This window comes from Hetaerina americana, unplaced genomic scaffold, assembly GCF_022747635.1.
Source record: "Hetaerina americana unplaced genomic scaffold, ioHetAmer1.1.p SCAF_13, whole genome shotgun sequence".
NCBI classification, from domain to species: domain Eukaryota; kingdom Metazoa; phylum Arthropoda; class Insecta; order Odonata; family Calopterygidae; genus Hetaerina; species Hetaerina americana.
In genome coordinates, this window is record NW_027286403.1 from 9,557,460 (window position 1) to 9,572,759 (window position 15,300).

The 15,300-nt window shown below is 35.4% G+C and overlaps 1 protein-coding gene across 1 annotated transcript in view; it reads left to right on the plus strand.

Annotated features, from left to right (window-relative positions):
• The window catches only part of colt (carnitine/acylcarnitine carrier protein colt, mitochondrial), a 48,298-nt gene that overhangs the window by 7,722 nt on the left and 25,276 nt on the right, over nucleotides 1-15,300 (plus strand). The window contains exons 3-4 of the mRNA XM_071583197.1: nucleotides 9,923-10,119; nucleotides 11,775-11,895. Coding sequence (XP_071439298.1) covers nucleotides 9,923-10,119; nucleotides 11,775-11,895 — 318 coding nt within the window. The remainder of the gene's footprint in view (nucleotides 1-9,922; nucleotides 10,120-11,774; nucleotides 11,896-15,300) is intronic.

Consider the following 15,300-nt stretch of genomic DNA (forward strand, 5'->3'; position numbering starts at 1 on the left):
AATTATCTCCGCAGACACCAAGTTCTTGCCTTATGTTTACATTGGACATCTGAAAAAATACTTTATTTACCTGAGTTATCAAATAGTTAAATTGTTTGAACAGAGCTTAGGAAACACAAAATGGTGGTAATCCAATTTTCTCCTACAAGCTGATATGTGTGTACATTTTGAGGAAAAATATCCATATAGATTTCTTATAAATAGAGCTGAAACTCAGAAGCAACCTGTATAATTTTAGAATACTACATCCCTAGTCATTTCTTTAGTTTTTCATTAAATTATTTACCTTGATAAAATCTAGTTATTAACCATGGGTTATGTAGGCCTTGATGAATATTTCACAGCGGGCTACCTATAAAACTCAAGGTTATTCCATGTCATTTGATCAGGTGGTTGTAGTGATCAAGATAATTGTGGCTCCTTTGATAATCAGAGCAAGGATAGTCTTTAACTGTATTAATAAAATCACATGAATGTGATCATTATGAACCTTTTAGAGGATATCCAGTGGTCATAACTATTGGTGTGAAGTCTTTCACCATTGACTTTAACTATCAAGAATGTTTTTTTAGTGTTAATTTCCACTAGAACCGAATTGATGCACTTCAAAGGGAAGGCTACTTAAAATATATATGCTTAGACCCCTACTTCCCTTCCCTGAAATAAAAAAAATCCCACCCCCTGTTTATTTTCGCAAAGAAAGGACACGTGAGATATGAGCAGTGAGCTTCATAAAACACTCTTTACCAACACACTAGGGTTTAACTGAGTGGGGCCCATCCCAAAATGACGCAGTGTTTTTGTCAAGCTTGGTCCAATTTTAGAGAAAAAAATAACTTCAGATTGTAGATTGGGTGAACAAAATATCTTGATGAAATACAATCAAACCAGTTGGTTAACAAGAGAGAATAAAGTAATTATCAACATTTAATATTCATGAGCAATGTTTAGCATTTGGGGTGTTCACCAATGGTGCAGGAATTTTTAAAGGCATAGGAAAAATTAGCCCTTCCCACTACGATCATTCTGCAAGGGAAAATATCAAATGAAATGAAAATGGAGGAATCTTAGTCAAGTTATGACATCACAGAAACAGTTTTTCACCCAAACAGCTGATAATTTGTAGTCTTACAGAAACTTTAAATGAGCATTTTGAAGTAATGTTCATTAGCCTAAAAAGAAGCAATATAAGTTCTGAAACTAAGGTTAACAGTACCAGGCATTTCATTTCTGCTGGTCAATGAGCCTGAAAAGCCCAGAGAACTACTTGAGAGACTCCAATGGTTAAGAGGATTTTAATCATTTGTGTGTCAGCTGTTGTGCATGTACAATTGGATTTAATACACTCTTAGCATCAGCACTAAAATGAAAGAGCTCACGAGAATAATAATGAACATGGTTTAATAGTGAATAAAAATTATTTTTAGGACCTCAAATTATGAGAATAATACTGAGCATGGTTTAATGGTGAATAAAAATTATTTTTAGGACCTCAAATTATGCTTTAATCCATGAGCTATTAAAAGAGAAATTTATCAGCCATTGTAATAAGACAAAAAATGACAACAGTTGTTCTTCCATTTTAAATCTTTACAAAATTGAAGAAATATGATTTTCATCCAAATTTAAACTCTGGCTGGATATATGTTTTTGGCCCATTTTGAACCAGAGTTTTTGTGCTAACCTTTTAATGAGCTTATTTAATTTTTGAAAGTTTTTTTTTATTCTAAGCTGTGATTTTAAAGTGGTGGTAGAAATCAGCTGAAAATCATATTCATTTGAAGTACCAATCCTGAAAAATGTGGGAACATTATATTTGCCCTTCATTTACAGGAGTTATAATGCCACTTAGGGTAGAATTTTATGATGTAAAGTGACTCTAGTTCATAATATATGGATAATATGCTATTTTTGCTTTTATCCAATATTAGTCTGATCTGGTTTGTTTCCATTCATATAGCCTTATATTCTTTGCGTCTTTAAGGGTGATTCTGTAGTTGTCATGATTTTTTTCTATGCCAACACAAGTTTTCTCATTTACTATGCATTTAGATGGCTCACCAAATGGCCTTGCTTTAACACTTCTGACATCAGTCAAATGATTCATGTCACTTAAAGTTATTATTCTTTCACCACAGCCACACCAATTCATTACTTCTCAATTTTCCCCAGAATTTTTTCCTTTGTGCTTTCATTCTTGCTACCCACTGGTGCATAACAACATTAAATCATAACACTTCCAATACCAACTTTTCTGCAAATCTGGAGAACTTCGTGGGAAAACCCTTAACTCATTTCTCCGTACATGGCCATTGTCATACATATTGGCCCTCTCCTGTAACAGCAAGCCTTCACCCTGAATCCCACGTATACTATCATCAACTATTGAACACATTGCCAAACTACTGCCATGAGTTTCAACCAATTCACTGCATTTGTCCCATTCACGAAGACATAGCGGATATTATTTGTCTAACAATCATTTCATTCACTAACACATGTTCCTTATAATGCACTCATCTCACCATGCCTGCACAGGAAACCATTCTACTACCTTGATCAAAAATTTCCCGGAATTTATTCAGAAAATTAAAAATACAAGTTTATTCATCTAAATCTATATTGTCCCCTTCAAAGTAATCCCCATCGACTGCAACACACTTATGCCAGCGCTTGATCCAATCCTCGAAACATTTTTTATATTCGGTTTTCGGTATGTCCATCAGTGCTTCCTGCGATTTTTCCATTACTTCCTCTCGGCTGCTAAAACGCGTTCCCCGTAATGGTTTTTTAACTCGATTGAACAGAAAGAAGTCACAGGGAGCCAAATCAGGTGAATTCGGTGGCTGTTGGATGGTATTTGTTGCATTTTTCGTCAAAAAATTACGAATAATGATAGCACTGTGCGACGGTGCGTTATCATGGTGCAAAATCCACGAGTTTTCTGCCCACATTTCTGGTCTCTTTCGGCGAATTGCTTCACGCAAACGTCTCATAACGCCCAAATAATACTCTTTGTTTACTGTCTGGCCTTCTGGCAAAAATTCATGATGCACTACACCGTTGTAATCCATGAAAACCGTCAGCATTGCCTTCTTTTTTGACTGAAAACGACGTGGTTTTTTTGGTCTCGGCTCATTTGGTGAACGCCATTCACTTGCCTGATGTCTGGATTGCGTGTCGTACTCATAAACCCACGTCTCGTCTCCAGTAATGATCCTTTTGATGAATGTGGGATCGGATTCAGCCTCGCAAATCATGTCTTTTGCGACGTCAACACGGTCTCTTTTTTGCATGAAATTGAGGTCTTTTGGCACCAACTTTGCTGCTACACGACGGAAACCCAAATCATTAACCACAATGTCTTGGGCGGATCCATAGGCAATGTTCAAGTCCTCCGCTATTTCTCTGATGGTTAATTTGCGGTTATTGACCAACATTTCTTTTACTTTATCAATTTTTTCACCGACTTTCGATGTCGATGGTCTGCCACTGCGTTCATCATCTTCGATTGACTCACGACCACTTCTGAACCGCTCGTGCCACTGGTAAACGACCGTTTTTTTTAGAGAATCGTTGCCGAAACACTTTTCCAACATTTCCAACGTCCGTGCGCCACTAAATCCGTTTTTTACGCAAAATTTAATACAAGTTCGTTGTTGCAAATTTAAATCCATTTCTGAAATTGTAAAAAATCGCCAACACACACAGAGATAGATGTACTCTTGGCTACGTAACTTTTGCAAATGTCAAGTTATGACACTAAGATTTAAAGGGAATATCAACAACAGATGTACCAATTTAACAAAAAAAACAGAACTCAAATCGAAACGATGGGAGCGCCACACGGTGGTTATTCCGGGAACTTTTTGATCAAGGTAGTAACTTCTCACCATTCCAAGTACCATAGTATGCATAATATTTCCTTATCCATGCCTTGATGGACCAATCATAAATGTCGGATTCTGTGTGTCAAAGCTTCAGTTGTCTGTAAAAACAGTGGAAATACATAGGGCTAACTGCAGTCATCACATTTTTGTAGAATTCAACCCAGATTTCAACTCATACACACCACTTGAAAATGAAATATTAGTTTAAACCTTGGTAGGAAAATAAATATCCTCTTTGTGTGGGTTGTACTTTTTATTTGGATATGTAATTGTGATAACTATTATTTTCATTCTTATCATTCATTACATTTATTTGTTAGATAAGCACAAAGGTAATTTCAGTGGAAACTGGTAACTTTTATAAGATGTGATGAGAAAGAAAACATGACAAATAGATGAATTGAGAATATGTAAAAAATATTACATTAATCGCAGTACTGTAATGCGCTTCATAATTTTAGTAAAACCATGTAATTTATTTTGCTTATTAAATTCAAATAGAATATAAATTTCAGTGAACAGATGAATAAAATTTAGCTTAAAGCATATACCTATATATGTATGTATGGAATGTTGTGGATTGCCAACCCTCTTTTTATAAACATCAAATATGTTTCCTACCTTAAAAATTTTGAAGTCCAAATATGATAAACTGGTACTAGATGCATTATACATGCCTTCTGTGAACCATGCTCAGTCTGGTGGGAAAAAAATATTGTATTAGTTTTTGACCATGTTTTTAGGGTGTTGGACTGTCGTAGAGATGCTCGTGTATTAAACACACTATAAAATTATAATCTTTTGTCACTGTTGGTATTCTCATTGTTTCCAAGGTTGTTTTTATTTGTTTTTGTGTTTCAACCATGATGGTTGGGTTTGACTAAAGGTGTATTTGTGCACTTGCACGTATTTTTATCATTCCTTCTCAGTGAGACAGTCTTCCCTTGTTGATAGGCAACCATATAATTTATCTTTACCAATTTTGTGGTATTTTATCTTTGTCTCACTTTCATTGTATCCCATTTGTCTGTTTGTATTTTATCAACATGTCTGCAAGTTAGAGGCCAGGATGAAGGCCTAAAAATTCTTTTAAGTTCTCCCCTAAAGCGTAGACACACTTCTTTCAGTGGCTTTGCCACAACTCAAAGGCTCCCTCGTAGGCAGATTCCAAAAGGTCCTTAAGAGTATGTATGCAAGCTTCTTTGATGGCACTTAGGGTCCCATGGTGGTGTTCTTTGAGGAAGGATTTCACTTTTGTAAAAAGGAAATAATCTGCTGGTGCAAAGTTGGAACTGTAAAGGGTTGGAGAATTGTCCCAATGCCAGTGTAGAAGGTCTTTGCAACTAGACACTCAACTCTGCTTTTAGTTGTCCATCAAGACCTTTGGGATGAGATAAGTGCAGATATTTTGCATTGCCAAATTTTCAGACATAATGGTGAGAACTATCATCTTATCAATGTCAGTATGATCTGTGACCATGTGCACACATAACTGACGGTCTGAGTGAGGACTTCAAGAACATGTCAGGAAAAAAATTGGAACCAATACTTTTTATACAAACCTTATGAAATGTATATGTTGAAACAGTGGACAAAGCTCTTTTCAGATAATGTAATATTACTTGATTTTCAGTATTAACTATCACAACTTCCAGAGGTATGTGGTCCAGTTAAAACAAGGGGCATTGCAAAGTTGCATGACCCTTGGTGATATAGACAGATTAACAAAAAGATGAGCCCATGAATTACCGAAGATCCAATTCAGGAACCACTGTTATTCATTTGTGGGTTGTGGTAGTCCAGGGGGTAGAGCGTTGGACTACTAACTAGAGGGTCTCAGGTTCGATTCCCGGGCAAGTCTGGGCACCTGCAGCCCCACCCAAGCTATGAGATTTTTCGGGTATCAGATCTTCCTGGGAAACCATAACCGGCACAGGGAAAGGAACTGGCCCCCCAACCCTGATGTGTGAATTTCACACGCCGTCAGGCTTAGTACTGGGTGAACTCTACCGTCACCTACCAAACCGACCTTGGGGTTGATTCCTGTATTTATGGTTTTTATGATACTCATTGCCAGTGTGTTGCATCATCAGACCCACCCACATAGTCAATGAAGGTGACAAACAATTATATCCATTTATAAGTTTGATAATTTATAGTCATTCCTACCTCTGCAATAATGAAACTGACAATCACTCTCACAAGATTCTTTGGAAAATCCTTAGCCACCATTGGCTAATCATCCTTATAGGGATTTGTTTAGAAACTGGTAGAGGATCTCATGGTATGTGACTGGCTCACTACTGCACAACAGCAGGTAGCAGGCAATGTCTCATCTTGAAATGAGAGAACTGGAATGTGTTCCTTGGGAGACAATAAGAATTCTATAATAAGGATGGTGCTATTTTCTAATTAGGAGCCAAAGGATGGCATCTTTCTGGTCTTGATTGACAAGTGAGCTGATTTGTGGCCTTGCCCCGAGGGCCTATGCTCTACCTCAAACATAAAACATGTGTATTTAATAATTGGTCCATGAAGATAGTCATAGATTGACCTTCATCCTTCATATATTTATGGAACTGGTTGTTTACCAAGGTTGCATGACCTCAAGCATATGCATTTTGCAAGCATATGCATAAAGTGTGAAAGTAGTCACACAGTATAGGAGGATCCACAGTGGTTGTTACGGTAGCATCCACCCAATAGTCCTCCCTTGGACTCTTCAATGTAGAGTTGCCTTCTCCTCAACAGTTAGAATATTCTTTCTGTCCATAAGCTTGATCAACTGCTAGCAGTACATGCATGATGTATTCAGGGAAACATATAAATATAATTTAGTCATGGTCTCTCTCAATTAGCTTGAGTCACCATGATCACCGGGATCAAATTTCTCTCAGGCAGCTCTTACTGAAAAACTTATCTGATTATTTGCCCCGGTCACTTATGTTTAACAATTGATGTGTGAAGTAGATATTCTCCGTCATCGATTCAGTGACCTACCAAATCTGTTTTAAAACTGTGTTCTCCCTTAGAATGCATAGTAGAAATTTCCCTCAGAGCTTCATTAATCTTCATCCCTGTGACATCTTTAATGCAAGGCTTGGTGCACAAACTACAGATCCTGCAGTTAGGGGCTGAAATGCCATTGTTTACCCCAAATAAAGAGCAACACAGGCATTTAATGCAGCTTAGCACCCTCGTACACATGAGATTTTAATTTATTGCTGCCTTGCTTTAGCTTCCATAAAAAAATCAACAGGAAACACCTGCTTACATTAGCACTATTTTTAGATTCACAATACATTGGCACAAATTAGAAAGCACTCATTGTTTATTTGTAATTGCCCAAAGTAATTAATTTTTAAAGTACCATAACATTAACTCCAATTAATGAATTGCATGGAACATTGTCAGATGTAGAAAAATGTCCAAATATCAAAAATATTGCATAGAAGATGAAGAAAGGATGGCAAAATTATTTCGATAAATTTGTAAGTTGCAATACTACAATATACATAAATATAAATTCCTATAATGAGGAAACACAAACAGAGGTAAAATAACCACTAATTGCAAAAAGATCATACCATAAACTATTAAATCCCAGAAATTATCAGATATAGTAGGAGATCATTTGGACATAGTTGCAGAATCTCAAAAATAAAAAAAGAAATTCAAAATAGTACTTTTTTTAACTTTTGATAAATTAATATCCATCGCAAGCTTTGTAACTAAAGGTGGTGTCAATCCTTTATACTAATTATTTTGTGTAAAAACATTATTTAAAGTAATTCATGTGTAACACTCATCTTTTTTTGCATTAAAAGTATTTTTACACCAAATTCCAAATTGTACAGCAGCAATGTACTATTTACTTATCATGAAAGTAAATTTTAAAAATTTTAGTGAAGATATTGTTTTAAAAGATGATGAAACACTTTAGCAATGCCTAATGCTCTTTGTGAAAATGAAGCTATGTTGCACCTAAAACATGTGGAAGCATAGTAATTGACAAAATGATTGCTATGCACATATTTAAATACCTTCACTCAACTTACAAAATGAATCATGTTGATGGATTTTATCCTTTTTTCTTTAATATGACTTGTAGCAGTTTTCCCAGGTTAAAGGAAATGTTTTCTTTGGAGAATTTTATGATATTTTTCAAATCTGCAAAAACCTTTCACTTATGCAGTAATATTACTAATATACCATTGGCCTTTTCTTACTGTGTGGTATTATTTCTTAACTCTCCAGTACCTTTAGTAGTACATGCCTCTGAAACAGGAAGGGTTTTGTTAATTTAAATAGTGTGCTTTTTGCTATTTCACTTTTGTTTTCTCATCTCTTTCTTGCTGGTTTCATTTTGGGAGTGCAATATGTTGTTTCAGCATTTAATCAGGGTAGATTGCTTGAAATTGTCTGAGGCTTCCTCAATCCAGTAAATAGCTTATTTTTTCAACATTCTCAGAAATGTGTTTTCCATTCTTTTACTCTGGTGCTGATTTTTCCTCTCTTGCTATAAGTGTTTTGTGGGAAGCTTTTAATGAGATATTCCTGTTTCATTGTAAATGTGTTTTAGAGTTTAATCTTTGCTGCTTTGCAATAACCATTAGCAATATTACCTGTCTAAAAGATAGTCATTCCTCCCCACTAATGTTTAACTGTCTTAACTCCAAATATTTTTTTGAACCTCTATCCAACCAGTAATTTTCATTGATTCTTTTTATCACTAATTGCAGTGCTTATAATATTGTAGATCCTTAGCTTTTAAGATCGGTTCAGAAAACATTTATCTACCATATTCTCACTGCATCATAATGAAGCTCTTTGTAAATTCAGTTCCTCATATTCTTTTTATTCATCTATGATCTCTTAATAACACTTGAGTACTAGCCTCTATATTATTTCTCCCTTATCAAAGTGTTGCATTGCATCCGACTTAACCTCTCAAGGCAAAGCAAAATTCCTTCTGCTTCCCTCTCATGATAATGCTTACATTATCTACTTAATAAAATTAAAACAAAAAAATAAAAAAGTGGAACTGTGGTTTAGCAATCAACACTACTACTGACAACTTAAGCTGTAGCTGCATTGAAGGCAACTTCCAGCAATATGCAGCATTGGGGATGTGACCAAGAAATACAAGCATTTTGCCTAAATTGATCTGGCCAGCAAAAAATAAATTAAGTCAGGTATGGAGTAATTCAATCCTTGTTGAAAAGCACCTTGTAATCAGGATGTGACATTGTAAAGTGGACAAAATAGTGTTGTGGCTTCCTGTATAAAAGGAGTTCAAATCTGCTATTTTATGGCATTAAATTGCCTGAGTTGAGCTGTTATGGGCAGCCACAACAAATTAATCTAGCACTATGAAAATACATACATGAAGAGGTTAATCTTTAGATGGGATGGACTTTGATAATTATGACTACTCCACTAAAGAAGGGACCTTATGGTCTCAATTCCACCCGAATAAAGACGTTTATGTATCTATCTATCAATTATCACTTTTTGTTTGCATTCAGAGAAAATTGCAAGTACTTGTTTTGCTGTGATTACTACATGATAACTGGCATATATGTAAACTAGGATCTAATAAATATATGTATTCTATTTGTAGTTAATATTTTCTATTAATTGGATTTCAGTTTAAATGCTATTGAAAAGATGTTTTCTCCCATTTTTATTTTGAGCGTCAATTCCTGTACTTACTGTTTTCAGATTATTGTTCTTATATGAGTACAGTTTTCTGAACCTAAGGTTCAATTTGAACTAAGCACTAAGGCAATTTTATTATACATGTCTAGCATATTCTATGATCGCATGCACCTTTAGCTTCAGCAGATTTGTGGAGTTCATTGATAAGAATGACCCTCATATGATTCATAGTTGTCCATTGAAATTCCTGTGTATTTCTCCCCTTTATTCTAATATAAAAAATTTGTTTCATAAGTTGAATTGGTGGTAGAGTTATAATTTTGCTTAGCATATTACATCTGTAATATGCCATTTTCCTTTTCCTCTTTCAGGCATGGCTGCACCAATTTCTGGTGTTGCTCCAATTTTTGCTATCAGTTTCTTTGGCTTTGGAGTTGGTAAACGTATTCAACAATCCTCTCCTCAGGATAAACTCACGTTAACTCAGCTCTTTTTTGCTGGAGCTTTCTCTGGAATATTTACAACTTCAATTATGGCTCCAGGGGAGAGGATTAAATGTTTACTCCAGGTAAACATGTATACAACAGGATGTTAAATTTTGCATCTACAGCTATGTATCTATCACATATGCATGTGTGTATATACACATAAAAATAAGCAATGTATATACATGTATACATTTATATAGAAATAAACCATAAATGTAGTTATTAACCCGAAGGTCGGTTTGATGGGAATGGTAAAGGGCACGCAATACTAATATATATATATATATATATATATATATATATATATATATATATATATATATATATATATATATATATATATATATATATATATATATATGTGTGTGTGTGTGTGTGGGTCGTGGTAGTCCAGGGGGTAGAGTGTTGGACTGCTGACCGGAGGGTCCCGGGATCAATTCCTGGGCAAGGCACTCTGGGCACCTGCAGTTCCACCCAAGCTTTGTGATTTTTCGGGTACCAGATCTTCCTGGGAAACCATAACCGGCACAGTGAAAGGAACTGGCCCCCCTACCCTGATGTGTGAATTTCACACGCCGTCGGGCTTAGTACTGGGTGAACTTTACCATCACCTACCAAACCGCCCTTCGGGTTGATTACTGTGTTTATGGTTATATATATATTATATATGTGTGTGTGTGTAAAAGCACTCACAAGAGAGATATAACATTTGGGCAGTACAATAGAACACAAAAATTAAGTTAAGGACCTTTCTGTGTTAGTTATTTTGAAATCTTATTTATGCATTACAGCTTTCCTTTTTTCAGTGATATTTTTACCCTCTTGTCAGGATTCTGAGTTTGGTCAATATTCTCATTGTCATGAATTTGGAGCTCAGTTGTTTTGGCTTGGAATTTTCAAATAAACCCTCCTAGATGATGGAATGAAATGAAATTGTTTTACCATTTAATCATCATCATTATTTTTTGTTCTCTATCCAAAGGGTAATGACATTTCCTGCTCATTGTGATTGTCTAACTATAAGCTCTTCTAAATGAATTATAATTTCATTGCATGTTAATACTTATTAATTTAGAGACCTGTCATAGTATAAATTGCATTTAGAATTTTAACTTAATTGGAATTTATTGATAATTTTGGTCAGAGAATAAATGCTGGAAAACTGCTTGTGCTTTCCCAGCAAATTGCTGTGGAAAAGGCTACTCAGGCCTTCTACCAGGTCAGTTCCATCATCAATGATGCCAAAACTTTGGAAAATGAGTAGTTATCCATCCTCAAGGCTAATAATGTCGAGACTGTAATTGGCCAGTTTTTATATGGATGGGCATGCTCTCAGGTGCCCTCTAATCGGTTGGTGGATTCCCGCCTTTTTTTGTAGCCTTGATCTTCCTCAGTGTGGGTTTCTACATGTTACCGAGGGAGTAACCCCTATCCCAATTGAAAATGTTTTCTTCAGGCTGGATCTAGATGGATTCCTTTGTTAATCTTTCCCAAAAATTTTTCTCTTAGCATAAGATTTTACAGATGGAAGACAACTGGTTTTCCGAAATGTTGGCATCATCAATGGAGGAACTGACCTGGTGGAAGACCCAAGTAGTACTACCTCACTAAGAATCATATTTGTAGTGTTTTAAATTGGTGATATGATGCTAATAGATGGACTAGTTATAATCTCTGTACATTGAAACGTGTTTTTGTGTCAATATTATTTAGAAATAATTTTTATCTATTTTAGGTTCAAGCTGGTGGAGGAGCACCAATAAAATATGCTGGCCCTATTGATTGCATTAAGCAGTTATATCGTGAAGGTGGAATTAGAAGTATTTACAAGGGGACATTTGCAACATTGCTCAGAGGTATTTATAACGGCCATCATGTATTTTTTCCAAGAATAAGGGAAATCCCTAATTCATAATTTATTATTTTATAGCAGTAGAATGACAATTTTTTAAATAAAGTCACTGCCTTTCTTAAATTTTTGAACACTCCAAGATTTTGAAATTATATTTCTTTAAGCATTCCAACAAAATTATTGTTTCATTAGCGCTAGTGTGTCCTTAGTGATGCGGTGATGGGGTACAATTTTGTAAAAAATAATAGTGCTAGTCAGCACAATCTATGGCATGCATATTGAATTTTATTGTGTCAAAGACAATCCAATTTCTCTTGGTATGTTATAAATCCTGCTTCTCTGGGTTATCATTTCCTTGTTGATAAAAATAATGCTTATTGGTTTCAATAATACATGTTTGTAACAAGTATAGAACACATCACATTGTCTGCTCATGTTCTTTGCAGACATCATAGAGTGGATATTACAAAAGTCAACATGTATCTCAAAATAAAAATCTAAGTAATGTGTACAGAGTAAAAACCAAAAACAGTAGTCGGGAGCAGTAACTTGAATATTTTCCCCGAGTTATTTATGAAGAAAATTATTTCCCTAGAGAGAGGGACATGAAGTCATTAACTGTATAGCATTTATGATCACAAAGGAATTGATATAGTTTAGACTTAAATAACAAAAAATTATCTATTTTCCTTAATTTTCTTGGTAGTGCTTTCAAGAATTTCTTATCAGCATATCTAGGGTTCTTAGCAAACGTGGATGAGTTGTGGGCAGTTATTTTAAAGTTATTACAACCTGATATACATAACAGTTTCAGGTTTAACTTTGTTGAATTCCTTCATTATGAGGGTAAAAAAGAAACTTTACACTTCCACAATGAAGCTTTAATGTGGAAATGTTAAGTTTATTTTTTACCTTCATTATTACAACCTCTTGTACTATACCTATGTACATCAACATTGGTTTTCAGAGTGTACATCGTTTTGTTTTGCTGCCCAAAGATTATTGAATGGAATATATACAAACAGGAAAGAATATTTTCCTGCTACATATTTTCTTCTTGATTATCTCCAGTTATGGAATTCCAGTTTCTCATGAATGTTAGATTTTCTAATTTTTACACCTCTACTTCAGGGCACTTATGTATTTTCCACCTTGTCATCATTATAGTCTATTGTAGCAGTATAAACTTGAAATAGAAATTTTTTTAGGATTGGTTTTCTTTATGGGGCAGGTGCATAAAGAAAGGATAAGTGATTGCTGGACACTTGGCAGAAACACACATTGCACTATAATGAGAAAGACAAAGAAGTGGCAAAAGAAGACAATACTGTTTTTGTCGAACAGTGCCCTATTCAACTTTTTTAGGGTGCTTTTGGAGCTCAATGGAAAACAAATTGTGGTTGAAAAATTCTTGATTGAAGTGGCAAGACACTGGGTGTATCACAGAGCTGCAGAAGAGCCCATCTCAAATACACTAGAGGAAAACATTCACATTTTTCCTACAAGGCGTGCACCTAAGTTGGACCCACCAGAAAGACATTCAATGGATATGAAAAAGGATAATTAGAGAAAATAGTTAGAGCTGAGAGGAAGAAAATTCCTCAGAGACCTAGGAGAGTATTTTCAGCCAAGAAAAGGACGAGTGAAACCTATTTTATTTTGTTTCACTGTATAGAAGGACATGTTTTGAACAATACCACACTCTAGTTTCTTACTTTGGTATATAATATCTAGGCATTTAAAATTTCATTAAAAAATATCCAGTAGTTCATGAGTTGTGTGTTTTATTGAATGCTTATACCTTTCATGCGTAGTCACAAAAAAATGGCCGGCCCCAAGTGCTGGTACATTTAAAGGGCACTGGCACATAAAGTATTAAATGTGACTGCCAAGTATTTTATGCATTGAGGAACCCTCATTTGATCACCTCTGACTTTAAGTGTAGGCTTATTCCTTTCATTAAGGAAAGTTTTACGTGATAATTATTATTGGTAATCTGCTGGTTAGTGTAGATTTTGGATGTACACATGCTACACAAAGGTACAAAAATAACCCTACACCTCTCCCACAGAACACAACCTAACATCCAACAGTCAAATAAGCACTACTTAAATTCAGCATATTTCCTTCCACTTTTCCACTTGATAAAATTTTTTTTCATCAGGAGACCTGATGATGATGTAATGCATCGAAACCCGGTCGTAAAATATAAAAAAAATTCATCAAGTGGAAAAGTTCCTCAATCAGTTATTTATTTTTGTTGCAAAGGAAACACTTGGTTTTTCCACATAAAATATTTATTCACGACCTAGGTTTCGACGCTCAGCGTCATCTTCAGGTAGCTGAGCGTCGAAACCTAGGTCGTGAATAAATATTTTATGTGGAAAAACCAAGTGTTTCCTTTGCAATATGTATCGTTTCCACAAAGTGACGCCTGAAGCTATCTCAGTTATTTATTTTGTTCAACTTCCACCACATCACGCCTAAAGCTACTCAATATTTCCATCCATCGTTACATCTAACATGCTTATCCTTTTGGTACCGCTTCCTAGTTTCTCTAACATTCTCTCTTCTATCACAGTATTCAACATTCCTTTACCAATTAAAATGCCCTGAATCCATTTTTCTATCCTCCTTTGAATTTCTCCCGATCATCTCTCGTACCCCACTGCGCCTAGCACTTCCTTATTTGTTTTACTTTCTGTTCATTTCACCATTTCCATTCATCTACACTCCCACATTTCAAAATATTCCAATATGCACCTATCTTGCTTCAGTGACCAGGCCGCCACACTGTACAAAATACACGCTCCATGAAAGTTTCTCTGCCTTACTCATTTCTTCTCCTTACGCCCCTACGAATTGGACCCCCTTGGTCCTCAACACTTCTGAGGTAAGGAAACTTTTCCACCTACTCTAATTTATGAACTCTTATTTTAGTATTTAACGCAGCCTTTCTCTTTCTTGAAAATTGCATAACCTTGTTTTGTTTGTATTTTTATATTCATTTAAAGTTTGTTCTATCATCTACAAACCTGACTTCATTCCTATCTCCAGTTCTTCCCATGCTTCTTTAAACATTTCTTCCGCGTATGCATTGAAAAGTACCAGTGATAATGGGCACCCCTGTCTTACCCATCTCCCTAGCACAGACCCATGCCAAAAACAGATGCCCTGACCTTGCCTGCAGGTGGAATGGTCTTCACCTTCTTTGGAGCCAGTTCTCCCTTTTGAATCTATTGATTTGATTGTTCTTTTGTCACGGGTGCTAAGTAATGGACCCATGTTTCATCCATGGTTATGAAACGGTGCAAAAATTGTGCTTTGTTGCTGTGGGCTTCTAAGGCTGAGTGAGAACTTAGAGCTTCCCCTCTGCTGTATATTATTTTAACTTTCTTCACAGTCATTC